This window comes from Acanthochromis polyacanthus, chromosome 14 (genome assembly GCF_021347895.1).
Source record: "Acanthochromis polyacanthus isolate Apoly-LR-REF ecotype Palm Island chromosome 14, KAUST_Apoly_ChrSc, whole genome shotgun sequence".
Lineage (NCBI taxonomy): Eukaryota > Metazoa > Chordata > Actinopteri > Pomacentridae > Acanthochromis > Acanthochromis polyacanthus.
In genome coordinates this window covers 39,582,648-39,604,381 of record NC_067126.1, presented here as the reverse complement: position 1 = coordinate 39,604,381, position 21,734 = coordinate 39,582,648, and the positions used below count along the sequence as shown (strand labels likewise).

Genomic DNA, 21,734 nt, shown 5'->3' with positions numbered 1-21,734 from the left:
AGCACACTGAACAACGCAGAGAGACTGATAATAGAAACGCATTCAGCACCCTCTTGCTTCCGAATTCAGGGTGCTTCCTTCTAGACGCAGGTTTCAAGTGCCTATATGTAGGACAGTTAGATTCAAAAAATCATGGGTCCCATTGGCCATTGGCCTTCTTAACAAAGAACGTTTTTTAACGCCTTTATAAGGCACTCTGCTCTGTGGTCATTTTAACTTTCCTTAGGTTTTTACTTTTCTTGTATTCTATTGCATTTAACTGATTATTGTTGTTTCTGTTGTGTATTTTATTGTTGCGTATCGCATTTTATTGTGTTTTGTCTGTTGTTTGCTGCTGGCTGCACCAAAAATTGCCCCGCGGGGACAATAAAGATTTCTTGACTTGACAAATGCAACAGCGTTAACACAAAATCGTTGCTTTATTTAGAAACATGGCAACCTGCACTGAACCCCACAGTTTTATGTACACAAACAGCAGAGTAACACTGCAGGAAAAAAGCAGAAACTATAAACAGAATACACTCCAAAAATGTGACTATTTGATTGTATTATGGGACAAAGTGATGATTTTCTACACCCTTATTATTGTCACCAAAAAACAGATCAAACCTGATATTGAGCTGATCTCTCATCCAAAGACTGATTAAAAACATAAAAATGAGCAAAGCTGCTTTATGGGCTGACATTCAGTTATTCTAATGAACATGTGCACTGGGTTTATTTGGGGGTTACACACATATGCTGCCCTGCTGTCCTAAACACCCACCAGAATACACAGCTGCACATAGGAACCAATAAAAACCCAGCTGAAATTATTTTTGAAAGTATGCATTTCTTACCTGCTTTAAAGGATTCCATCTACGGTATGATCCAGTTGGTGTCAGAAAAAATTGGAATATTGAGAAGCAAAATATTTTTTCATTGGATTTATGGACAATAACAAAAACACAGAATATCACTGGCTTTAGACTGAATGCAGAAAAGGCTGCTGTCACTATTACTGTATTTACATAATATAAAAACGATCACACCTCCTTGCTTTTTTTGTTTTTTACAAACCCTATACAAAACACAGTTTATATTTAGAATATTCTTTCAGCACACTTGCAGACTTTATATTTCATACTCCAAAGCAAACATGAGATCATCCATTTAACCCTCGTGTTGTTCTGTTGGTCAAACTGACCCGTTTCAAAGTTTGAAAATGTGGAGGAAAAGAAATATTTTCCCAGTGAAACGTCTGATGACATTTTTAGGAAATCTGTGAATATTTTTGGTGGAAAAATATGTTAAAAATGTTCTTAAAGATAATATTAGAAGCTTTCTTGATGTATATGTTATCACTTTAGATATTTTTAGGATTTTTTCTGGAAGATTTTCAATCATTTTTTTGAAAATATTTACAAGAATTTTCTTACCAAATTTGGGGGATTTTTTTTTTTAAAAATAAAACTTTTAAGTGAAACTTTTAAGGAATTATTGGAATTTTTTCCTGGAGGTTTTGCAAATTTTCAGAAATTTGGGGATTTTTTTTGCAGAATATTTGGATTTTTTTCAGACAAGGAAACAATATGCCTTTCTAGGCGTTGCCTTTCTAATTGCCCCCTGGGGATAAATAAAGTTTTCTGAATCCCGTAAATGAGGACAACAGGAGGGTTAACAACACCAACATTTGACTGCTGCTAACTTTAATTTTCATGTACATACATTCTCAACTCTTGCAACCGCCGACACGCAAGATTGAAATAAATATTTGCACCACAGGTATTTGTATATATAGTCAGGGTTGCTGTGAGTCCTCCACACAGTGCTGGGTGGAACTACACTGAAACTAGCTCAGGTTGGAGTCATAATGATGCCATTTCTGAGCTCAGCAATGGATGAAAAGTGTTCGAGCTTTTCACATCTTTTACTCTACAGAGCTGCCAAACAGAATCTACAGTCTTGCGTTTACACAGCAGAAAAAATAGGACCGTAAAAGACATTCATATTCCCACATTTCAGTCTCCTTCCTCTAACCTGCTGATGCTTTAAATCAGTGGTAGTGAATCTGGATGGTTCGACCGATGAGGAGGAAAAGAAGGCCGGCCAGGAGGCAGAAGAAGATGCCAACGGGGGCGAACATGAAGGACAGACCGTAGGTGAGGGACAGACTGAAGCCCGGACACAGAGAAGAGCGCTGGTGGTCGATGTAGACGTCCACAACGTCCAACACCTGCACCCACAGTACGTACATGATGACCACACACAGCAGGAACAGAGCTGGGGTGGGAAATAACGGAATGCAGGTGAAGACATGAGACTGGGAGGCTTCAAACTCATTAAAAACAAGATGAATATCAACCACATTTGGGAGGAGGATTTACACCAATGATTGAAATAATACTATCCAACTCTGTAGAACTATAAGATTAAGATTGGAGTGAATATTATCCTTAAAAATAATCCTAATAATCTGGCAAACAATATCACAATTTAAAGTACTTTTCTGCAAAAATCTGTCCCCCGTGACTGACTTATTACCACAAATGCTATTATTAGGTTAGAATAGAATAGAATAGAATAGAATAGAATAGAATAGAATAGAATAGAATAGAATAGAGGGAAAATTCTTTTGTTACAGTAGCAAGCCAAAAGTGACCACAACACAACAGAAAACTACTAAGTATCACATAAATATTAGAGAAGAAATATACTAAGATGCAAATGTACAATAAAGTGTAAAATATACTATGAATAAAGATGTTCTAAATTGAAAAATGCACCATAAAATATCAAACGCTAACAATAAAAATACACAGTGAATGAGGAAACGGAGGTCAGGTACGTAGAGGCTTACAGATTGATTTCATACTGATATAAATGATAGTAAAAAGCTCCCTTTTCTAACTCCATGGAATAAAAGTCTGATGTACACTTTTATACATTACTTCAGAGTGTGTTTTGTTTCCTCACTGCTGGCTTTAACTCACCAGATGTCAGGAAGAGGCTTCCTCCTGTTTTATACAGACGGTGGCTGGCAAACGGAGCAGCACAGATGATGAAGAAGCCACCGAGCGCTACAGCGGCCACACCAATGAGCATGAAGACGCTCCAGAATCCTCTGTAGACTGGACAACAGAGGTGTTAGAAACCCCTCCCATCATGCAGGACGATGAAATCACTGTATTTAAAGAAAAACATAGGCAAAGACTCACTTATGGCAGAATCGTACTCTGTGGCGTTGTGGGTCTGATGAGACACGGGGAATGGGAAGAGGTAGGCGGGCATGCATTCCTTTGAGTGAGCCTGGTTTGCTGCAGAGAGAAAAAATAAATGCACCAGAATACAAACGTGGTTTTGATACGGCCTGTTCAGGAAAGATACATGCATGAAATACTGCAAAAAGACAGAAAAACCATTTGTGTTCATTTTATTTTAAGTCTTTCATGGAACTAAATTTAACCCTTCTGTTGTCCTCATTTACAGGCACCAAAAATAGTGTTTCCTTGTCTGAAAAAATCCAAAAATTCAGCAAAGAAAATCTCCAAATTTCTAAAAAAAAAAATTGCAAAACCTTCAGGAAGAAAATTCCAATAATTCCTTGAAAGTTTCCCTTAAAAGTTTTATTTTAAAAAAATCCCCCAAATTTGGCAAGAAATTTCCAGTAAATATTTTCAAAAAATTTGCAAAAATCTTCCAGAAAAATCCTAAAAATATCTAAAGTGATTCCATATATACCAGTAAAAATTCTAATATTTTCTTTAAGAACATTCACAAAAAAATCTACCAAAATCCAGCAAAATTCACTGGATTTTGGTAGATTTTTCTTGTGAATGTTATTAAGAAACATTTTTAACATTTCTTTTTTTCCCACCAAAAATTTTTCAAAAATGTTGAAAATGTGGACATCAGAAGTTTCACTGAGGAAACAGATTTTTCTTTCTCCACATTTTCCGACTTTAAAACCGGTCATTTTGATCCACTGGACGACATGAGGCTTAGCTAAACTGACGAAGGACATGATAGCTGTGCACTCGTTCTGTTGTGTTTTCTTTCTTTATCGTCTCTCTTCTCTTTCCTCTGCTTCTTCCTCTTCCAACATGTGAAATTCCACAGAGCCTCACAAGCTCCTTTCATTCCTGCAGGCTGTTTCTGACAATGGCCATCCATTCAAAGTCCCCATCAGAAAATAGATGACACACAACCACCTGACAAACAGCCAGAATAACATCACATGGTGCGGCCTTCAAACAGTCACATGAGGGGGGATTCTGCTGCGATGGCGTCAGACGCTTTCATCAAACATAGCAGCAAATAAAAACACTGACATTTACTGTGCTCAGAGCTGTCGTGCTGCCATGTTCCCTGCAGCAATGCATCCACTTCTATGTGTATTTTATGTTGTTTTTACTCCTCAATATTCTGTTTAGTTTGTGGGAGGCGGTAGAGGAAGAAGTATTCAGACCATTTCCCTAAAAAAATAAAACCAATAGAGCTTTGTCAGTACGTTCCAATACAAGAGGGAGTCCTGCATCAATGTTTGATGCAGTTAAAGTATCAGTAAAAATACTGTTTGGATCCCTCTGATTGATAAGTTATATTCCATTTAACACCATTAGATCATTATGACTGTCGCTGCTGCAGGTGGAGCCAGTTTGAACTACTTTATATACAGTTTTAAACAGACACAGCAGATAAATCTCAGGGGACTGTGACATGATTAAAAAGATAGGAAATAAGAAAAAAGAAAGTTGAGATAAACAAATCTGTTTTCAGGTTTTGGACTCTTGATTTCTGATAAGATATTGGACCAATTGGATGTTTATTGAAGTGAAATCAAGAGAAAAGCAACAAGACAGCTTTTTTATAAGACAAACATTTGGAAGCCACGGGTTTAATCCTGGCTGCACAGTGGGCTAGTGGTTAGCACTTTGGCCTTGCAGCAAGAAGATCGCCGGTTTGAATCCCAGGGTGGGCCTGGGATCTTTCTGCATGGAGTTTGCATGTTCTCCCTGTGCATGCGTGGGTTTTCTCCGGGTACTCCGGCTTCCTCCCACAGTCCAAAAACATGCTGAGGTTAATTGGTTACTCTAAATTGTCCGTAGGTGTGAATGTGAGTGTGATTGTGTGTCTGTATATGTAGCCCTGTGACAGACTGGTGACCTGTCCAGGGTGTCCCCTGCCTTCACCCGAGTCAGCTGGGATAGACTCCAGCACCCCCCATGACCCTAGTGAGGATAAAGTGGTGTATAGAGAATGGATGGATGGATGGTTTAATCCTTAACAATGTGTTGCAGTTTAAAGACTTTCTACTATGTTATGTAAAATATTCAGCTGAAAAGTCACTAAAGCAATAGTATGAATGTAGTGTCCTTCTGTAGAATTAAGCAGCATAAAATGGAGGCACTCAAGTAAAGTAGAAGTAAATCAGACATGTACTGAACTATAGTGGTTCAGTAAATCAACTCGGTTACTTTCCACCACTGCCTGGAGACGATGGGCTCCATGAACAGCTTAAAAGCACACTTAACACAACTTTTTTATTACCTAAACACTCCATGACTTTTCATAATTTCCCGAGAACTGCTTTTAAGTGGGGTTCTGAATTTCTAGTATGTTTCAGAAATCCACTTTAGAAAATTATGCATTTCCTCTCTTTGGGGTTTCAGCAACATCAGCTTTTTAAAACCAGATGAAATATATGAGAATTTAATCTGTTATGTGAGCAAAACCGCCCTGCTCAAATCCTAACAGTCTGCCTTCTGAGTAATGACCAGAATCCTGCACATTTCTGTCTTTGAATGGCACAAAGGGGATATGTATTTGTTTTAAAAATACATCATATACCATATTAAGTGCCAACATCAACAAAAAATAAAGTCAGAGTCACGTTAGAACAATGTCATGTGTGTCACTTACTGAACCAGAGCTTCCACAGCAGGTTTTCATCTCCTGCGTTGCCTCCAAAGGAACATCTCCAGAAGAAGCCCTCATGATACAGAGTCACATCACTGCTGGAGCCCTGCATCACCACATCCCCACGCTGAAACAAGACAGAAAGATACAGATTTATTAGGACACATTTCCTGATTTTAGGCAGACAGCAGAATGAGGTTCATATACACCCCGTCAAAAGTTTTAGGACACTTTCTCATTCAAATAAAGTAGAACCTGTCCTACAGCTTTTGACAGGGGGTGTATCTACCAAATTTGGTACACATATGCAGCACATCAGGCTGAACAAAAAGTCAGTGACAGCCACATTCCAAACCCAACAGGAAGTGAACTATTTTGCATTGAATGTCAGATTTTGCCCATTTTTCATGTTTTTCTAGAGTGAACTCCTCCTAGGGGGAAACTCCAATTCACCTCAAATTGGGCCAGTACATACAGGAGGCCTTAATGATCCAAAGTTATTAAAATCTTTTTCCAAAGTCAAAGGGCGTGTCCGTGGCGGCCTCTGGAATTTTGATCCTTCGCCATGAAATTCCAAATGCTGTGTAAATGTCCTGAACATGCTCCAATCTGTCTGAAACTTTACATGTATGATCAGAGTCCTGCCCTGATCACATCCATATGATGAAATACACCCCCTGTCAAAAGTTGTAGGACAGGTTCTACTTTATTTGAATGAGACAGCGTCCTAAAACTTTTGACAGGGGGTGTACATGCAGTTAATGGATGAGCTCACGGAGCAGCTGCTCAGGCAGGTCAGGGGTGGAGCTGAGGCAGCACCCTGCACCTCCTAGTTTGGTGCCAAGTGAGCGTGCAGGTCGAGGACGTTCTCATTCAAGAAGCACTGGTCACTGCTGGTCACTATTTTTTGCACGTGAGTAAATAAAACCACGTCCCCAGTCCACCTATTACGTAACTCATGAAACGCCTCAAAGAGAAACGAAAGCAGAAGAATCCTGGACCTTCAAGCTTCATAAAGTCCTGCTTGGTTCAGCGAGTCCATAAAATAAACACCTTTGGAAATACATTCACCGTTTGCTTTAACCCTCGTGTCCTGTAGGTCAAATTGACCTGTTTTAAAGTTTGAAAATGTGGAAAGAAAACATATTTTCACTGTGAAAATTTCCACATTTTCAACATTTTGGGAAATTTTTATCACTTTTTGGTGTAAAAAAAAAAAAGAAACGTAAAAAATGTTTCTTAAGAACATTCACACAAAAAAAATCAACCAAAATCCAACAAATTGTTCTTAAAAATATATTAGAAGTTTTACTGATATATATGGAATCACGTTTGATATTTTTAGGATTTCTTTTGGAAGACTTTCACTCATTTTTTGAAAATATTTACCAGAATTTTCTTGCCAACTTTGAGGGATTATATTAAAATAAACCTTTAAGGAAAACTTAAGGAATTATTGGAGTTTTCTTCCTGAAGGTTCTGCAAATTTTCAGAAATTTGGGGAATTTTTTAGCTGACTTTTTGGATTTTTTCAGACAAGGAAACAACATTTTTTGGTGCCTGTAAATGAGGACAACAGGAGGGTTAAATGTCAGATCGTCCAAAGTGGTTTCAAGACTAATCTAAAGGGTTACAATACAACTAACGGCACATTTCTGATTTCACACCAACATTTCTAACAGCTGGAAAGCATTTTTAAATAGTTCACTGACGGCCATGTTGGTATTTATGTTTGTTTAAAGGGAAAAAGCTCAATACCATCTTTACGCTGCATTCTGATTGGATCCTCATAACGTTTCACCCCTTACTGACGTAAAAATAATCTTTTAGAAGTGACTACACTGAGATCCCCTTGCATTACAGCATACAGTATTCACTCAGCTCCACACTGGTTTTATTGTCCTGCTATCAGGTCTCGGTTTCAGTATTAGTGCTCACCCTGAAAAGCCAAGTATGTCCGAGTGTGTGATATTTAATCTGGCATCCTACCACTGGGACTTCTGCTATTTGTATTTCTATCATTGGGACATGTGGTACAAGCTATGTCTCAATCACTGCATAGCTGCACACCCGCTCCATTAAACAGTGTCTGATTACATGCAGACATCCTGCAGGGATGCCTCTCCACCCTGCAGCTCACCTACTGAAAGACTGATCGGAGCAACAGCTTTCAGATCAGAACAAACAACTCTGATTCCTGTTTGAACACTTTAAAAGTACGTCTCATTATAATATATAGGCTTTCATATCAGTTTTTGGGATTGTGGAGCTTCCAAACTTGCTAATAAAGCTGAAATACAACGTAAAGCAACAGAATTAAGGCTTCAAGAACAACTCAGCTCAGGTTTCAAATGTGAACATTTTTTTACGTCATCTTTTTGAACCTAAAGCACCCACCTCTACGGTCACATCGCCCGGGCCCACGGATCCTTCAGGGGTTGGGTGGCAGCTCTCTGAGGCCAGCAGCCAGTAGTCAGTTCCAAAAGAAAGAAGGATAAACACAGCTGCCAACGCCCCGAAGAGCCCTGCAAAAAACAACGCCACGCTAAGCTTCATGGTCCAGGTTTGACCAGCTGCTCGGCTACCGAATGCCCACGCTCAGCCTGACTTTCCACCTCCAACTAAAACAAGTGCATGTGACGAGCCGAGGCAGCAGCAGTGGGTGAGATGGTCCAGCTGCTCTCTGTTGGGTTACTGGATCTTCACTCCTCTGCCGTCTCTCTTGTCTGTGTTATGGGAGGACAAAGTGGTGCACATGACTCCCTTGGACCCTCCACTGGGGTCTGCAGCCAGCCCACCCGCCACCCCCCTCTCTGCCCCGGGGCTATTTTTGGTGTCCGATTGAAGGCGGCTGCTCCTCTCCACCGTGGAGCTGAGTGTGTGGAGCATTCGAAGAGTGTGAAGCGAGGGAGGGGATGAACGCAGAAATAACCGGCGGCAACTGGACACCCAGAGTCTGAAGGGAATGTCAGGGCAGGGTGAGACTGAAAGGACAGGAGTAAAGTGTCCCGCTACACCCCGAAACCCCCCAAGCCTTTGCCCCACCAGGACAGCACACACATAAACAGCTGCACATGCCAGTAGCTGTCATTTCCTGTAAAGAGGGGGTGATGAAAATTACTGCAAATGCAGTCTTTGGTGTAACTTCAGTAGGAGTTTCATTTATTTCAGACACCATAAATTCAGGTAGAGACTTGGATTATATAGACAGTATACATATATAAGCGAATTTGAAAAAGAAATCACACAAAATACATAATATTTATTTGTATTTAGCAAGTTCTGAATACTGATCTGAAAAACTTAGATCATACATGAAATAGCAATTCAGTTTCAAAGTTGAAAAGCCATTAACCCTCCTGTTGTCCTCATTTACAGACACCAAAAAATATTGTTTCCTTGTCTGAAAAAAGCCAAAAAAATCAGCAAAAACATTCCTCAGATTTCTGAAAATTTGCAGAACCTTCAGAAAGAAAATTCCAAAAGTTTCCCTTAAAAGCTTTATTTAAAAAAAAATCCCCCAAATTTGGCAAGAATTCTTGTAAATATTTTTTTAAAAATGAGAAAAATCTTCCAGAAAAAATCCTAAAAATATCTAAAGTGATTCGATATATATCAGCAAAATTTCTAATATTTTCTTCAAGAACATTCACATAAAAATCAACCAAAATCCGGTGAAATTCGCTGGATATTGGTTGATTTTTATGTGAACGTTCTTAAGAAACATTTTTAACATTTTTTTCCACCAAAAAAAGTTCAAAGATTCCCCCAAAAAATTGAAAATGTGGACATCAGAAGTTTCACTGTGGAAATATATATATTTTTTCCCCACTTTTTCAAACTTTAAAACGGGCCACTTTGACCCGCAGGACGACATGGGGATTAAGACTGTTTACCCACTTTTAGATAAAGCAGTTTTGTTTCTGGATATGTGCAACGTTATTTGTCTTCCATTAACAAATGTTTTCAAAAAACGGATTTTGTGGTCAATTGTGGTCAGCGTGAGTTGAGAGGAGCTTCTGGTTTATTAGCATCTAAGGGGAATATTTAGCAGCGAACCTAAATGTAGACACAGTCTAATTTACACACTAATGCGACCCAGGCTACCCTCAGGCACTCCACCACTGGGTGTGTGTGTGTGTGTGTGTGTGTGAGGAGAGAGAGAGTGTGAAAAAACATCAGATCAGTTGTTTATTAAATATCACTTATTTCTTGTCTGCAACATGAACAAAAACAAACACTTTTAGATGGACTGAGGAAGCCTGCAGAAACAGTTTCTATTTTAAACTTTAATTTTTGGGCTGCACAGTGGAGTAGTGGTTAGCACTGTCACCTTGCAGCTAGAAGATCCCCGGTTCGTGTCCCAACCTTCCTGGGATCTTTCTGCATGGAGTCTCCATGTTCTCCTGTACATGTGTGGGTTTCCTCCAGGTTCTCCAGCTTCCTCCCACAGTCCTAAAACATGCTGAAGTTAATAGAGAAATCTAAATTCGGTTCACCCAGCCTCCTACAATCCTAAAGAGGATGAAGCGGTGTATAGATAACAGATGGATGAACTTTAATTTTATTTTCATCTGCTCATAAGACCTTGTCCTTTTCCACAACCTGTTTAGATTTTTGACCTTAAAGCTCAAATGTAATGTAAATATAAAGATGTGATACTTCTGATTTTTATTATCATACATCTAATTTAAGTCTGCCTTGTACCAGTTACGTTGAATGAAACTGTTACAGCTGTATTTCAGAATAGCACTATCTGAAACAGTCTATGGGTCCATAGTCCAAAATGTCGCTTTCCAGCAAGTGTGTAAACAGTTGATAAGCAACGATTAAGCTTCTTGCTTTTGTTAGTTTCAAATCTTATACAGTGACTTAGATGGAAGCTACAAGTGCTCATGACTTGGGCGTTTACTGATGTTTTATTAGAATGTATTTTATACTTTTTAAAGGTTACTTTCTTCACGTTGACTGCAGTCTGCCTAATAAATGTTCTTCGGTAATGTTTTATAGACACAAGGATGAACTGCTACCTACCGACCTCACTAAACTGATTATGACAAATTCCTCATATAATCAAATTATTAAGTGATGGCGTTCATTATCCAAAAAGTCAGAGGTCAAGTTTGGACAGACATGGCTGTAAACTGCAACTGAGAAGCATGAGACGGCAAAATCTAGTGCTGCAGATGACATAATGGTTCTATGTGGAGTTTTTTGTTTGTTGGTTGGTTGCTTCTTTGTTGTTTTCTTTTGTTTTTAATTTTGTTGCATCCTTTACAATCTTGTCATGTTTATATGAATACAGCTGATGGCAGCATTGCCAATGTTAACACCGAGTAAAAACGTACTTATGTGAATCACTGGGCCTTTTGTAATGCTGTCTTTGCCCCAGCAGGTGGCGGACAAGCAGCCCCAGTCTCAGATAATCTGAAGGCATGCTCAGAAATAGTTAATATTATATGTGCAGTCAACATGAAAAGCAATGTTGCTATTCATTGTAATAAGTTAGTGAGGTAAACAAGAATAAAGGAGTGCTGCTACAATTTTAAACGTTACAGTAAAAAAAAAAAAAATACAAAAATATATATTACTAAATCAAAAACAAATAAAAGTTAAAGTAAAGCTTTTAAAACAACTACAGGCAAAAAAATAATCAAATGAAACGTCAAAATAAGGGTTATAAAAAGAAAATAAATCTCTGCTTACCATGTGACGTCAGTGGACGATACCATCTGTCAGAGCAGTCGAAGGGGGGGTGTAACCGGACAACACGACAGCTCACCGCCTCATAAACCGACTCGGACCGTCAAAGTGTTCGTCGGACGGAGGTTTGACAGTTTCCCGTAGGATTCACCAGCTTTCACGCCGTCCTCGTTTTTACCCGCAGATAAAACCCGGCAGTGTGTCGGTCTCCCCCCGCCTTTGAGAGCACCGCCGGGACGGAGCCGTGTTCGTGTTCGGACGGTTTGGTTTCCAGTCCAGCGCTTCCTCCTTGGAGCTTCCACAGCGGGAGGATGAACAACCAGAGATGTAGCACTTTATTCCTGAAAGCAAGAGGACGGACGAGGACTATCCAGTGCATCTATGTGGTGGGCTTCATGGTGAGTGACCTGAAGCTGCTGTGTGGTATCTGCTGGGCATCCAGGTGTGATAAATGACATTTACCTGACAGAACAAACTGCCTCAGAGGACGTTTAGAGATGAGCGACATGTTTAAAAGTATGTAGGTATTGGTTGTAATTAGGATGTGTGCAAGGAGTTAGAATAGCTTCAAACCAAAAAGGCAAATTATAATAATAGAGAGAGGAAAAAACAAATAAATTCCCCATTAGAGCAAGTTTTGAACATGAATGTACTCCTAATAACATCATGTTTAGCTACCTGCAGAGAAATATTAGCCTTTATAGCATCATTACACATACTGTACTTCTTAACAGGCTTTTATCTAACTCAAAATCTTTGCATGTGCAGAGGGATAAACTGTTTAGATTATAAAACCTTCACTGCGGCATCAGAAAAGTCCAAACAACCAAACACAAATTTACCAATTACTAGGTCATTATAATCTCACTTTGGAGAGTTATTGGCACAGCACGACTGTGAAATTTTGGACATCCTTCCTCATGATGTCCCACGTGTCACTCAAATTCTATAGATTTTAAAATTAGGAGTGTTTTTTATAGTATAGTATTGTACAGCAGGATTTTTTCTGAGTATATACTAACCTTTAATGTTATTGTTACTAACCTGTCTTTTTGTTATTTTATGTTGTATGTAAGCTGCTGAACACTTGAATTTCCCTCAGGATCAATAAAATATCTATGTATGTATTTTCATAAGTGCAGCTCCACTTGTGAGTCTATTGAGTCGCCTCTTAGCAGCATCCCTGTCAGTAACACATGCTGCCAGGTAGATTTACTCGACGTTAACGACGTGCTGTACGTTGTTTTATGGGTAATACAAAGGCAGGTCTGTGTTAGTCTGAAGATGCTGAAAATCCAAATCTTTCAGAGAATAGCTTTCACCTTTCAACCTGCAGAGACGCTCATCTAATCAGATGTTTGGCACAGGGAGCACACAGACGCTGCTGGGGCAGTAATGCACCGTGTCAGAACACTGTATGAGCTGCTGTGTGACTTCAATTAGGAGTTTGGAAAGAGCTGCTCAGATATCAGCAGTGCAGTTGAACAGGCTGCTGAATCCACCCACAAACTGGACCCTAAACACTTAGTTGTCATTGTTAGTTTGGGTTATTATTTACATTCCTGCTGTTTCTTCTGTGATGCATCCTCGCCCTTGTTTTCTTTAGGACCTGTTCGGGGTGAGCATGATCATCCCGCTGCTCAGCCATCACGTGAAGGCTCTGGGGGCAAGTCCCACTGTGGCTGGTATAGTAGGTAAGTTGTGTCCGTAATGGGTGCTAATTTATTTGAGTTAGAGTCCTCAGACTTACATAATAGTTAATGTGTAATTAGGAAGCAAGTTCACAAACCGTTTTAAAGCCACATACCTGGCCAAATCATTATGTGACAACTCAGCAGAACACTCCTGTAACATTGTCAGACTCACAGTAAGAGGTTTAGTTAATGATATACAAAACACAAGCAAATACAGGAAAGCTGCAAGAACGGCTGTGGTTTCTTCATTTGCCTGTTTTTTTTTAAACACTTGCATGTTTTTTTTTTTTACTCTGCTGTCATGTCAACTGTATATTTGGAGCGTTTGTTGGATAAAACAGGCAGTTTGAATGTCACTTGGGCTTAGTAGGAGGCAGCAGAGGGAATAAAAAATGATCGAAAATGCTATTTTTTGTGATACTAATAAATATAAAGCTGAAGATGAATTTTATCGTAAGCTGTAATTACATTTGACTGTATTTTGTTTGCAGTACACATTAATACTTTATTGTACTGTGCTGTAATTGTTATTTTTCCAGTTACACATCACCTGAATATTGGTAAATGTAAGAGTTTATCAGCCTCTTAAAAGACTGAGGTGCTTTTTTTCTCAGGATTAACTCAGTGGACCTGAGCTCACATGGCGTCTGTTCTTTGCTTCAAATGTGAAATGTGTATTAAAACAAACGTTAAACTTTTGCAGGATCCACGTACGGCATCTTGCAGCTGTTCTCGAGCACAGTAGTTGTAAGTATTGACTGTGTTTCTCTGTGTCTATCCCACTATTCAGCCTGTCCTGGCGGCCAAAGCGGGTGCATTCCATGCCATCCCTGGTATTCCATGAAAACAATAAACACTGGCTGTTTCAGGTTGACTGTGGTCACACGATGCAGCTTTCACACACACACAAACCACTCCTAGTTAGCCATAGCTGCTTAAATTCACTCTTTGTTGATAGACACTGTGGTGATTTTGTTTTATCGGCATACAAAACCTTCTCGATGAAAAATCTAACCTCGATGATTCATGCCCAAACTCCACCCGACGATTAGCGTAGCATCTGGATTAAGATTCTCAGCTTTTCATGTCTCTTTCCTGCACCCCCGAGGTCCTGAAATTAGTGTAATTCTCAATGGTCATGTGACAAATTAAAGAGAGAAGGAGTCATCTGTTAGTTCTTGCGTCCACACCGGCTGAATCCTGACAAATGTAGAGATACGTGAACAACTGGGTTACTATGGTAACCCCACCAGCTACATCCAGAACACAACAAACTCAATTGGTCCTAATTTTATTATTTCATCAGATGCTTGTGTGTTTTGTGTGTGAGAGAGAGAGGGTGAGAATGTAATAAAGCTGTGTTTAACAGCCTGGGCTGCTTGGTCAAGAAGAAACACAGGGTTTGGAAATTTGTAGTTCACGTTTTTTGAGTCATCTGATCTTTCAAACTGACTTTCACAGTTTTACTACAGAAATCAACTTACTCAAAAAGTCTCGGCTTCTGTTCCGTTTCCATTCATAAATGTGAAATTTATAAATTTGTGATTAACCCTCCTGTTGTCCTCATTTACAGGCACCAAAAAATATTGTTTCTTTGTCTGAAAAAAATCCAAAAATTCAGCAAAAAATTCCCCAAATTTCTGAAAATTTGCAAAACCTTCAGGAAGAAAATTTCAATAATTCCTTAAAATTTTCCCTTAAATGTTTTATTTTTAAAAAATCCCCCAAATTTGTCAAAAAAAATCTTGTAAATATGTTCAAAAAATGAGTAAAAGTCTTCCAAAAAATCCTAAAAATATCTAAAGCGATTCCATACATATCAGTAAAACTTCAAATGTTTTCTTTAAGAACATTCACATAAAAATCAACCAAAATTTTGGTTGGTTTTTATGTGAATGTTCTTAAAATTGTAAAATTTCTTTTTACACCAAAAAATGTTCAAAGATTTCCCAAAAATGTTTCACTGTGGAAATATTTTTTTCCTCCACATTTTCAAACTTTAAAACGGGTCAATTAGACCCGCAGGAAGACACGAGGGTTAATTAATCCCAGATCAATGCATAATAATGGAATTTAGCATCAGCTTCTCCTTTTCAGACTGTTGAAATGTCTAAATAGCTTTTACAAAAGGAAACTTGCTGTCTGATGGTGCTTGTGTATCATTTCCTGCGTGTGATTGGCAGGGCAGCTGGAGCGATGTGGTGGGACGGCGGTACTCTCTGCTGACCTGTCTGCTGCTCAGCGCTCTGGGTTACAGCCTCCTCGGGATGTCCACCAGCATCGCTTTATTTGTCCTCGCACGGATACCTGTGGGTGAGTACAACCCCAAAGCCCAGTCCAGCTACAGCTGTTTTTCTCAGAAGATATTTACATAGACTTTGGCTTTTTTTTTCTGGAAAGAATTTACAAAAACGACTCTTTTGCATCAAAGTGAAAACAGATTTTTACAAAGTAATGTCGGTTAATTAAAATACAAAAGTGATTCAGCACAGGTGCAGCCAACTGGTGGTAGAAATCATAAAAATAATAATAACTTCACTTGTATAACACCTTGAAGAAGAGCATAAAAATGTCTAAAATGTACAGAATGGACGGCTAATAAAAAGTTGGTTAAAAGGACGACATCGTGCCAGGGGGTTAAGAGAGAAGCTGAAGAGAACATAAAGATAGAAATAGATGAAGATCAGGAGGTTAGAACGAGGGACTACAAAAAGACAGAGTGATAAAAGAGAAAGAAAAGAGAACATAACTTGAAGGTGAGTCTATAACAGTGGGTTTTAAGAAGTTACTGATTGGGCGAGCCTTTTCTCCTGAGGCAGGTCGATCCAAAGCCGAGGTCCTGATGGAGAAGGTCTGGTCACCCTTAGATTTAAGCCTCGACTTCAGAACGATCAGAAGGGATCCATGCGAGGATCTAAGTCTGCTGTAGGGACGTACGGGGTTAACATGTCTAAAATACAGCCGGGAGCTTTAGAGGTGATCAGTAAAATCTTCAATTCAGTTCTAAAACTGACAGGGAGCCGATGAAGAGAAGCCAGAAGAGGGGAGATGTGAAGTCATCTGTTAGAACCAGTAAGAAGAACGAGCAGAAGTCCCACAGTTAGGGAAATGGAGATCATCTGAGTGCAGGGAATGTAGCATGCAGACACGAGTATCTGGAAGATCCGGTCACCAGTGGATCATTACTCTTGGCTACAGCTTCCAAAGTATTTGAGTACCGCTAGCTTTTGCTGGACTAGCAGCACATTCTTGGCAGATAAAGGTGTTATCAGTGGCAAAGACAAACTGACTCCAGTATGTGTTGCAGTGACAGACCAGATGATTGGTTTGTTTATCTGTGCTCTTTGTGTAGCGCACGTCACGATGCACCGACTGGCTCAGCCCACCATGGACCAGATGTGGTCTGTGTGTTTATCTGCCAGGATGGCCAGTCTCACCCCATATAACTGGGAGTGACCCACCGCAGACCTGTGGCAGATGTTTTTAGTTTAGATGCCCAGTTTCACCCTCCATGCCCTCCTAAAGGCGGGGGTGCCGGTTGATTTGCTGACGGCCCAACCCGTGGGACAGGTAGCACCGGTTTTCACAGTATGTCGCTTAAGAAGAACATAAATGGAGAGGAGTGAAAGAGGCCATTTATGTTCATCTTGAGCGACCCACTCTGAGCAGAGGGGGGGGGGGCCTCAGATACCATCTCTCAGCAACATACAAAGCTGCCTGAAGAACTCTCCCCAGAAGATTTAACCACTCTTCACACCTTTCCTCAGGTGAGCCTAACGACTCACATGATGATGAGTCACCGGTAGGAGGCTACTCAGTGGGTCGTTAAATCAACGACTCTCACCAGGCCCCCCCTCTATTAGCGTATTAATACCTCATTGGGATTCAACACCTGTTGTTGAAAGATTTCTTTAGTCTTTCAGTAGATACCATCAGCCTTAGCCCCACCTTCACCTCTACCTGGGACTCTCCAAACTAGTTTTTAGAACTGAAGAAGCTGCTTGGATGAGAGGCGAAACGTCTTCAAGTTCACAAGAATAAGTCCAGCTGCCTGAACTAAACCTTCACCTTGGTTATCAGCAAGCAAACTAATGGATGACCTGAATAAAGAAACTCATCTTTGCTGCAACTACACCATAAAAACAAAAGTACACTCCAAGCAACTCCACCAAAAAATATTGTTTCTTTGTCTGAAAAAAATCCAAAAATTCAGTGAAAAAATTCACCAAATTTCTGAAAATTTGCAAAACCTTCAGGAAGAAATTTCCAATAATTCCTTAAAAGTTTACCTTGAAAGTTGATTTAAAAAAATCCTCCAAGTTTATTATATATTATTATATATAAATCCTAAAAATATCTAACATGATTACATGTATATCAGTAAAACTTGTAAAATTTTCTTTAAGAACATTCACATAAAAATCAACCAAACTCCAGCGAATTTCACTGGATTTTCGTTGATTTTATGGGAATGTTCTTAAGAAATATTTTTAACATTTATTTTTTCCACCAAAAAATGTTCAAAGAATTCCCAAAAATGTTGTGTATGTGGACATCAGAAGTTTCACTGTGAAAATAAATTTCTTTTCACATTTTCAAACTGTAAACCGGGTCAATTTTGACCCACAGGACGACACGGGGGTGTAAAAAAAAAAAAACTACATCTGACACCGCTTTCTCATCAGAGTGGAGCTGTAATCAGAGTAACAGGGATCATGTGTGGAAGGGAAGGTTCTGTACCTTCGGAGAATTCTTCTCATTGAGGAGAATTTTCTTCACACATTTCACCTAAAGGCATAACAGAGTGAACAGAAAACCAGAATTGTCTGCTTGTTTCCGTTTCAGGGCTCTTCAAGCACTCCCTGTCCATCTGCAGAGCGCTGCTGTCTGACCTGGTGTCTGAGTCGGAGCGCCCCCTGGTGATGGGACACTTTAACGCAGCCTCCAGCGTGGGCTTCATCCTGGGTCCTGTGGTGGGAGGCTACCTCACAGAGCACGAAGGAGGCTTTTATACCTCCTCCTTCGCTTGTGCTGCCATCTTTCTCATTAATGCTGGTAGGTTGAAAACTGTGAGGAATAACTGATATGACCGTTTGGATCTGAAATATCCTGTATGTCTAATACAGCGTGTTTCTCATTCCAGGGCTGGTATCGATGCTGCCGTGGAGTGAGACGCCAGCCAGCCGTAATGATCCCAACTCCAGCAACCACTGTAGCAAGTCTGTACACAACGGCTCTCAGGCAAACAACCACCTCCCAGTGCTGACGGCAAACACTGAAGCGGACTCCAGAGCTGATGGGAAGCTCCATGCTGCTTTCAGGTGGAGGGACGTGTCTCTGTCCCAGCTCGTCTGGAGACAGCTGTCCTCTGTAGGCTCCAAGATCCACATGGTGGCCTTGTCTGACATGTGGGACCTCTTCCTGGTGCGTCTTCTGATGGCCGTCGCCATCATGCTCTACTACAGTAACTTCTCTCTGGCCATGGAGGAGCGTTTCTCACTAAAGCCGAAGGTGACGGGTTATCTGATCAGCTATAGCAGCACTTTAGGAGCCCTGGCTGGGTTCCTGGTGGGACCAGTCACCCAGCTCTATGGGAACAACATGTCTGCCCTGCTGTTCCACTCCACAGTGCTCACCAGCTCGCTTATCTTCCTTTATGCTACTGCGCCCAGCGTGTGGCAGGTGCTGCTCACCTCCACCTTCTTTGCCATTTCCACCACTATTGGACGGACATGCGTCACAGACCTGGAGCTGCAGAGGGGAGGAGTCCAGGCCAGCGGGACTCTGATTGGAGCCGGACAGTCGGTTACAGCTGTGGGTCGAGTCCTGGCTCCTCTGCTGTCCGGTCTGACCCAAGAGTTCAGCCCCTGCGGCCCCCCCAGTCTGGGGGTGGTGCTGGCTTTAGCGGCTGTAGGTTTGCTGCTGATCAGGATCCCCAAATGGGACGGGAGAGGGACGAAAAAAGCAGTCAAACTCCGAAATTAACTGAATTTTGAAATGTTAATAAATCATTGCTTGGAGAAGTGCTCTTATTTGAAGGAGGCCAGCTGTGAGGCTGAACAGCAGACTCACAGTGGGAGCAGTGTTTCCCACTAACAGGATGCCTCCACCAGATGTTCCATCACAGGGTAACCAGCACTGCAGTCACTCTCTCAGGGACAGTGGAATCAAACATCAACGATGAGGACACAACTGCAGGGTTTTATGTGCTTCCCAACATGCTGAAGTTTGACCAGACAGAAACACGTGAGCTTCGTCTTGGCACACACTACTTATGACCACTTGATTAGCAGCAATGTACACTTTGTTTGTACATGTTTTACCTCAATGCCCAAGAGGGGTGTACTACGAAGCGAGATCAGCGGGTTAGCAAAGTATGTTGAGAGTTTTTAATGTCACAGAGATGGCTGTGTTTTAACCAGATAGATCACCATGGTAGTAGCTGCTCCAGAGAAGGTTCAGTTCAGAGTTTGGGAATCAAATCGGCTCTAAAAAGCACCACCTTTTCACCAGTTTGTTTCCTAAAGATTCTAGATAAGCGATTTAGATTCTCACCCGAAGGAAGAAGTTATATCTGCAAACCTGTGGGGCATAATTTAGTATTTGCACTGAATAGTCACAGTATCAAACAGTTTTTACATCGCATTGGCATAAAGGCATGAATATGTCTGTGTGTTTGGTCCTGATTGGATACCAAGTCAATCGATTAGAAAATTGATTAGTCTTTGCTATTTATCACAGAACAGAAGCGATAATGTTCGTGTATTTTCTGTTACAAGGCATCATCAGTTCTAAATACATTTAGAATATCATGTTTAAATGTATAAAGTTTAACAGCTGTCATCTTTAGAAATAAGCAGCTGCTTTGAGAGTGCAGAGTGAGAAAATATGAATATCAACTCACACAATTAACCCTCCTGTTGTCCTCATTAACGGGCACCAAAAAATATTGTTTCCTTGTCTGAAAAAAAAAAAAAATACAAAAATTCCCCAAATTTCAGAAAATTTGCAAAACCTTCAAGGAAGAAAATTCCAATAATTCCTTAAAAGTTCCATTTTAAAAAAAATCCTCCAAATTTGCCAAGAAAATTCTTGTAAATATTTTCAAAAAAATGAGTAAAAATCATCCAAAAAATACTTAAAATATCTAAAGTAATTACATATATATATCAGTAAAACTTCTAATATTTTCTGTAAGAACATTCACATAAAAATCAGATTTTTTGTGGATGCTCTTTAGAAACATTTTTAACATTTCTTTTTTTTTTTTGCACCAAAAAACGTTCAAAGATTTCCCAAGAATGTTGAAAATGTGGACATCAGAAGTTTCACTGTGAAAATAAGTTTTTTTTTTCCACATTTTCAAACTTCAAACCGGGTCAGTTTGACCTGCAGGACGACAGGAGCGTTAACCATCCTCTACCAGCATTCTGCTCTTGTATTTTTTGCCATAAAAGCACTTTTTTTACCATATCAAATGTTAATATTGGTCAGTCCTGGCTGTGTCTAACTCTCTTCATGGTACACCCCTCCTCTGTTTCCTCCAGTACATCTATCAGAAATGGTTCCTATGGTGATATAGGGGTTTTACAGTTACAGAGATTTGTTCATTTATCTGAGGAGATGTTTAAATATATCCTTAAAGTAGTACTTCTTTGTATTGTTTGTTTTTCTGAGCACCTCTTTTTTTTAAACAATTCAAACACTTACGTGGACAAGAAGGAGAATCTGTCTTTTCCATTCACATAAAGACTTCCTGAATCCTTCAAGTACATGCCTGAAAAATGCCAAAAAGTCTCTAGGAATAAACAACTGTTTGTATGTTTGAGTCTGTGCTGCTTTGACATGTATATGAAACCAAGGGCGTCAGTTTGTTTTTAAAAGTGGGGGGGACGGAGACCACAGCACTTTGAGAAAATGTCGAAGAACGGCGGCAAAATGCCACGAGCTGTGCTCAAACTCACAACCACCGCACCAAAGGCGGAGACTCAAGCTGTTGAGCTATCAGTACACGCGGGTAGGGGAGGGTCTGTGGGCCGCCATAGTACTAATTCTCCCGGCCGAAATTTTGTCCCTGCACGCCTCTGGTCGGAGCTTCCACTTGGCACAGGTGCAAATTTAGCATCTGCGCTTTTTTTTTTTTAACCTCACGAAGGTGTGCTGCATGTCTGTGCAACTCTTGGCCGAGTGCGGATGGTGCGTTCAGGAGCGTCGGAATTTTCTATGCTACAGAAAATAACTGGGTTTACAACGGCTTACATGTGAAGAATTTGAATGTGTTGGAGACAAAATGACCCCTGACAAAAAGTGGGGGGGGACACACGTCCCCACCGTCCCCCCCTAAACTGACGCCTATGTATGAAACACTGAAATCAATGCTTTACATGCTGGGTTATTCCATTTTAAACCATCATATGCTCAACCAGCTCTGATTGTTTA

The 21,734-nt window shown here is 40.2% G+C and overlaps 3 protein-coding genes across 4 annotated transcripts in view; 1 reads left to right on the top strand and 2 right to left on the bottom strand.

Annotated features, from left to right (window-relative positions):
* LOC110959998 (cytochrome c oxidase assembly factor 5) overlaps positions 1–21,734 on the bottom strand; it is a 523,208-nt gene that overhangs the window by 441,384 nt on the left and 60,090 nt on the right. The gene's annotated exons all lie outside the window — the stretch shown is intronic.
* On the bottom strand, positions 396–8,878 carry tmem182a (transmembrane protein 182a). The gene is made up of 5 exons (XM_022210942.2): positions 8,296–8,878; positions 5,902–6,025; positions 3,198–3,296; positions 2,973–3,110; positions 396–2,262 (listed from the first exon to the last, which is right to left on the bottom strand). Exons 1-5 carry the CDS (start codon positions 8,452–8,454, stop codon positions 2,036–2,038), a joined length of 747 nt encoding a protein of 248 aa, XP_022066634.2. The 5' UTR covers positions 8,455–8,878; the 3' UTR covers positions 396–2,035.
* Positions 11,624–21,116, top strand: mfsd9 (major facilitator superfamily domain containing 9). Its single transcript, XM_022210943.2, has 6 exons — positions 11,624–11,999; positions 13,208–13,295; positions 13,999–14,042; positions 15,479–15,608; positions 18,141–18,350; positions 18,439–21,116. The coding sequence occupies exons 1-6, from the start codon at positions 11,913–11,915 to the stop codon at positions 19,278–19,280; spliced, it is 1,401 nt and encodes a 466-aa protein (XP_022066635.1). The 5' UTR covers positions 11,624–11,912; the 3' UTR covers positions 19,281–21,116.